We start from the raw sequence: 6,663 nt of genomic DNA on the forward strand, positions 1-6,663 counted from the left end.
GCGGTTCAACTTCAACTTGAGTTGCAATTACAGCGCCACGTGCGGACATGTCATCACAGCAACCAAATGGTGGGCTACTTAGAAATAAGTCCCGAAAGCCTTTTAAGTTGGATGGTTGACCTGTCACCAGTTTCCGATCGCGACAACGTCGGAGAAATGTTCAACAGGAGGTTCTCGACGAGAGAGAGAGAGAGAGAGAGAGAGAGAGAGACACTATGTGCTGCACGTAGCCGTGAGAAGCACGTAAGTGATTATGCATGAGCAACGTTGAGCATGCATGCATATTGCAGAGATCAGCTGTGCAAAGACTCGTTCTTGAGGGCCAGCTCGATCTCCTCGACCACTACATATATCGACTTTGGACACGGGGACTCCAGCCAACTATAAGCTGAGCACCTAGCTAATTTCTGTACAGTTCTTTAGATCAAATCGCGCTCTAGCTACTCCCTAAATATCAGAGAGCTTCGCTTGCTGATCAGCTGTACAAAGTTAATATTGCCATTCTACCCACTGCTTCGGCTGATCTGCATCTGCTCCTGGTAGATATAATTTTCCATGGCCGGACGTCCTGTGAATACTCTAGTCATTAGGCTCCTGCTTGTTAGCTTGACCATCGGCATATTGGGAAGCGTCGACGCCGGCCGCAGCTTGCAAGGCAGCAGCGGCCCGCTGCAGTATAGTTTCTACAAGAGCAGCTGCCCCAGCACTGAGTCTATCGTGCGGCAGGTGGTGGGCAACGCAGTCTCCCAGGAGGCCCGCATGGCCGGCTCACTGCTGCGATTGCATTTCCACGATTGCTTTGTGCAGGGGTGCGATGGGTCGTTGCTGCTCAAGAGCATCCCGGGCGTGCTGGAAGGCGAACAGGAGGCCCGCCCCAACGACAACTCCGTGCGGGGCTTCGAGGTGATAGACGACATCAAGGCCGCGTTGGAGAAGGAGTGCCCGGGAGTCGTCTCCTGCGCTGACATCCTGGCCATGGCCGCGCGCGACTCCGTGGCGGTGGTAAGTTTTAGTTGAATCTGTTGCTCGCTTCAAATTGTTCTGCTTGCATCTGCTTCCGCTTATGTATAATCTGAATCCTCATATGTTTACTCTACTAATATTCCAAAGTGTAAGTGCTAATGATCTCACTCTGTCTGCATTGCAGAGCGGCGGCCCATCCTATCGTGTTCTGCTCGGCCGGCGTGACAGCCTCACCGCCAGCCGCTCCCTCGCCAACCAGAACCTGCCCGGATTCAACTTCAATGTCAGCGACCTCGTCGCCAACTTCGCCAACGTCGGCCTCTCCCCCAAGGACATGGTGGTGCTCTCTGGCGGCCACACCATCGGCAAAGCCAATTGCAACACCTTCGCTGCACGGTTGACCCCCAACACCGACGACCCCACCGCCCTCGAGTCCAACTACCGCGAGTCGCTTGTGCCTCAGTGCCCTACCGGTGCCAATGCTGCCTTTGTGGACCTCGACGTCGCCTCCCCCACTCTCTTTGACAATGGCTACTACTCCAACCTCCTCAGCAACCGCGGACTCCTCCATTCCGACCAGGTGCTCTACTCCACCGCCGGCACCACACGTGAAGAGGTGGCCCGCTACGCTAAGAGCCAGGCCGCCTTCTTCACCGACTTTACCACCGCCATGATCAAGATGGGCAATATCGCCCCCCTCACTGGCTCCACGCAAGGAGAGGTACGCACCCAATGCGGCTTCGTCAACAGCAGCTAGCCAGTTCTTACAAGCTAGACTTTCTCCCTACAACGTTGCCTAACAGCTATGATCACTCATTGAGAGGATCGACAGAAGCTAAAAGTATACATAAAATTTCTAAATATCGAAAAAGGAAAATGGTTCGTTTAGCCCCTTGAAAAAAAAAATATTCACAACATTTTGGTACCCACATAACATTCAACATTCAACTGTGGCTCCTCAATCTTTTATTGAAGTTATTTTGTATATAGAATGTAGAATTCAATTAGCTTGAAAAGTGTTGCTTTCGTCGTTGTTGAGGTGGTCTAGTTTTATCAAACAAGTGTGCTTTGACTTGTAGGAGATTGCTCCATAATCAATTTTCTATTTAACGTCTTTTGTATACCATAGTAAACTTTCAATTAGCTTGAGAAGTATTGGTTTCTTTGTTATTGAGGTAGTTTAGTCTTATGAAACAAGAGTGCTTTGACCAGTTTGTAAAGCAGATTATTCCATGATCCATTCAATTTATGAGACTATAACGGTGACTATTCGATTGTGAAAGAAGAAGATTCAATTTTATACCAAACATTTTTCTTTTTTACTGATATTCTCAGCCTCCATTTTTTCCACTATAATTTCAGACTACTATTCTCATTGATCTACAATGTCGTGATCACTATGGGCAACATTGCTCCACTCACTCGCTCGACGCCTGTCAAGTTATACAATACCCAATGTATTTATATCAACAACAACTTGCTAGAATTGTTCCCTACAAGGTCGGCCCAATGATATGAATACTCATTGAGCGGATTAAGGAAGTCAAAGTATACATGAATTTCCTAAATATCGAGAAAGGAAATTCATTCTTTCGGCCCCTTGAATTTGGTGAATACATAATATTCACTAATTTAAACCTACGCACTGGAGTGTATAGGTGTGCGAGAAAGTTGGTGTGTGTGTAGAGAGGGATAAAGAGGTGTTATGTGTGTGGTTGAGAATTAGGAGGAAATTAAGCTGATTGGGACCTTCATTGGAACGCAATAAGCTATGCTTTTGTGTGTGACTCTATGCTTGGCTATGCTCAAACGAGTGTTTTCAATGAATTTTTGTTACTCAGTGTTTTCTTGGAGAGGATATGGGTGTTGTGATTCCACCTAATCTATGGCGATGTGTGTGTGTGTGTTGTCAGGCGCGTCCCTATTGACGGTGATCGGGCACTTACCACCAGCCATTAGCTAGCTGATTGGTGACCTCTGTTGAAGTGCTAGTTTGCATGTCGTGGGTACCTATCTACTAGGCATGTTCAGCCTTGGGAGGCTAAGCATGCGGTGTGGGTCGAGATCTCTTGCCAGGACATGCCTTTGCTAAGTGGCCCGTCTTCCTGCAAATGAAGCATTGGTTCAGGAGACTTGAATACTCCAAGCACACTATCAGCCTTGGATGCAATTGAAGCTTCCATGCAGGGGGTCTCAAAAATTGTCCGGATCTTGGAAACAATCCCAGAAAGAAGCAGCAAGTAACTCCGTCCTCAACTTAGGGAGGCATGCCAAAATGGGCAGATAGTTCTCCTCAATAAGAACATACGAAGCTACATCAAAACCATGGTGCCACTCTCAAAAATAAGATCGAACCATTGGGATGGCGATTGGGCTCATTAAAACGACCTTGGTAGCCATCTTAACACTAGAATGGTAACCTAACAGGACATAAAAGTGTCCTTTCAGGGTCTTGGGAAAAATTTCCAAAACCATAGTAGATCCACTCATTTTGAATAATCCTTTCATGATCTTATAGTTCAATAACTACTACATATGGAAAAAATGAGAAACTTGTAATTTTTCTCATCCCTTGGTCACTACAAGCCTCCAAAGTTGATGGACCAGTGCATTTTGCCCAAAACAGCAATTTCTTATGGTTGATTGCATATAAATAAGAGTGGGGATTTTTGTAGGACCTGAGATAAAATGTCCCGTTAACTTCAATGGGTTGGTGACCAAAACATATGGTTGATTTTACCTCGCTAATTTTTTTTGGGCAAAAAAAATAGGTACAAAAAAGTTGCATTTTTGCCATTCTGCGGACCTATCATCAAAGTTTCTATAGTCACGCTCAATACAGATACTATATACATGTTTTCTTAGTTCCCTTTGGGCCTTTGGATTCAAAAGGATCCATGGAGCATGTCAAAAGGATAATGGATCTCTTGCAATTGGAACCTTGGGGGCAATGATATATAAAGTGCTAAATACAGCAAACATGAAAAAATTGGGTTTAGCATTACGACCTCTAGAAACCCATAGAAACTACTCAATATCTAGCCAAGTTTGTAGTCTATGATTAGATATGGTTACTACCTACAAAATACAAACAATTGTCCTAAGAAACTAGCAATATTGAGAAACTTATACTTGCTACTCTAAAATGTATCGTATTCTTCAGCAATCAAAAAACTCAACCATCATCATATACTATGCTATATAGCATATTAGATCCCCCAAAACTCAAGGAAGATTACCTTTATGTTATACATTACACTTACACAATCGGATATCAAGAAAGCCACCAAAAAAATCATAAAAGTGCTAATTTTGGCCAAAAAACAGGATTATGTAATTCTTGTAAATTGGTCATAACTTTCAATTTTAACACTTAGCTCTCCCTACAAGCATCAAAACATGTTGAGAACTATGAAGGCCTAACCTCTAGCCATCTAAACCTCACAAACATAAAGTTTAGAGTGGTATAGTTGCCAAAAATTGAAAAAAAGCCAAAAACAGGACCCGCTTTTTCACACAGTTTAAGTTCAAAAATGTTGTGTAAGAGTAAGGTTAATGGTGAGATCCATACTCCAAAAAAAATGCTAAGTTTTTTTCAGCTCATAAGGCAACTTTGTGTATATATAGGACCTAGAAATTCATTTTCATACTCTTCAAATAATTCAAGCAAAATGGTCACTTAACAGGAGACAAAAGTGTCCAAGGACATAAAAGTGTCCTGTTACCATTCTAGTGTTCAGAGTCTCAAACTAAACTTGGTAGTATCCTTACACAAGAAGCTGGATGTCAATGATCTTTTCCACCTCTGCTAGAAGGTGGAAATGGACTAGGCTGTGTACCTCACCCCAACTGGGTCAATTGCCAATGATCTTGCAGATAATAGAGGTTGCCTAAAGGAGCTCCACCTCTACTACAAGGCTTGCTTTCTCTACTTGCAACCGAGCAAATTAGATGGTGGGCTTGGCGGGGTCACACAAGGGGGATTCATCTTAGTCCATCCAAGAGCATCCATTTGTGTCTACTACTGCTGGTGGGCGAGGTGCAAACACGACCTTTGCTACTATAGACCCCTTTCTCACAAGAGAAACCGAACGAGGACAAGGGAGGCCGACACACTGAGAAAGAAGAAAGTTTTTTTTCGGGGGAAGAGGGGCGGCGAGTGAGGGAGAGGTTGGTGGCTGGCACGCGGGAAACAACCAAAAGCAAACCAAGAGCAGTAGGGAAAATTTGGACTCTCAAAGGGGCCCTATAAGGAGGTTTGACAATCAATCTAATTTAATCAATCTAATCCCTGATAAAGTGTGTGGAACGCACAACACAACCATCAACGAAAAATTTAAAAATGTCCGATTGTGGTCAAACATCGTACATATTTACATCCAAGACAACACCAAGTCATCTACTAGTGAGTGGCATATCTATGGATCAGAAAGCACAATGCGTGCCTTGCTAAGATGAAGAGGGCATATGTCATAATAATCAATATCTAATTCTCCTAAATGATTTTCTCATATTAAACTGATTATTTAATGTGGGGAAGGCCAGGGGAGAGAAAGCTAGAATATTGGTTAAGCTAGCAGACCAGCCACAGTAGGGATCCAAAGGAGGGAAAATAGGGATCCAAAGGGGGGGGCATCTGCAAAAGAGCCATGTGCAAAAATGGGCTAAAAAGACCCTAAGGTTCAGCCCATTAAGACTTCCAAAATGCTAAGGTTCCAAAATTCAAAGGTTGTGTCCAAAGGTCAACCCTAGGGAAAATTGGATGCTTTGTGTGTGCCCTAAAAGTCTTTGCACATCCCTACATGGGAGGGGGCGAGCCCTAAAGGTAGGGGATGAGACAGAAAGCCACACACACACACACAGGCTCCCTTTTACACAAAGGGAATGAGGGACACATGTCAGCTCCCTAGGCTAGATGCCCACAAGGTGTGCCCAATTTCTATTGGATGACCCTTGAAGTGGACCAATGAGAATTAAGCTAGAGTAAATCTAGATTAATTAATTTAAAAACATTTAATAAAAGAAACCAATGAGAATTAAGTCTCCTAGAAGACTTTTGGGCAGTCTCCCAAGGGGTCCAATGAACATTCAGGAGCTCCATGGCTTTCCTGATTCGTATTGGCCAGGAGTCAAAGGGATCCAATGAGAGTTTAGTTTAATTATTTAATTACCTAAAGCTCTCACAAAAGGGGAAAGGGGGACACATGTTAGAAGGCTATCACTTATGCTGCTTAATTGTAATTGGCTTGACTTGGGGAGGGCCAATGAGGCTTCAGCAAGAGCAATGAGCAAGAGGGCTTGCCCACACTCACACACACACTGACACAAGCTCATGTGTGAAGAAAGAGAAGACTATCTCTTCCCAAGCTTTGATGGAGAACTCATCACCTACTCCAAGCTTGTGAGATAGAAGCCTACATCAACACTCTCTTGGCATGTGGATGCAAATCCAACCAAGATCCAAGCTTCAATGCATGCTCATCTCCTCTACCAAGCTAATGACTAAGCTAAGCTATGCTACATATGAGTGATTATGTGAGGAGATGTACATCTTTCTCGTAAGATACTCCTTCTTCCTCTCAATCTACTCTCATACCCTGTTAGCTCTCACCATCTTCGAAGGTGTGTGAGGTCTTGGGTCTGAGAATGGGGATAATTCAAGTTGTGTTTGTTAAGTGTTTTGCGTAGTGCATGAAGTTT

General features: G+C 44.0%; 1 protein-coding gene across 1 annotated transcript; it reads left to right on the forward strand.

Annotated features, from left to right (window-relative positions):
• Window positions 1-372: 372 nt before the first annotated feature.
• On the forward strand, window positions 373-1,910 carry LOC147435561 (peroxidase P7-like). Its single transcript, XM_086487996.1, has 2 exons — window positions 373-1,002; window positions 1,148-1,910. Exons 1-2 carry the CDS (start codon window positions 556-558, stop codon window positions 1,718-1,720), a joined length of 1,020 nt encoding a protein of 339 aa, XP_086344122.1. The 5' UTR covers window positions 373-555; the 3' UTR covers window positions 1,721-1,910.
• Window positions 1,911-6,663: the final 4,753 nt, after the last annotated feature.

The sequence above is a fragment of the Adiantum capillus-veneris genome, chromosome 18 (assembly GCF_014529385.1).
Source record: "Adiantum capillus-veneris isolate H3 chromosome 18, ASM1452938v2, whole genome shotgun sequence".
Taxonomy (NCBI): Eukaryota; Viridiplantae; Streptophyta; class Polypodiopsida; order Polypodiales; family Pteridaceae; genus Adiantum; species Adiantum capillus-veneris.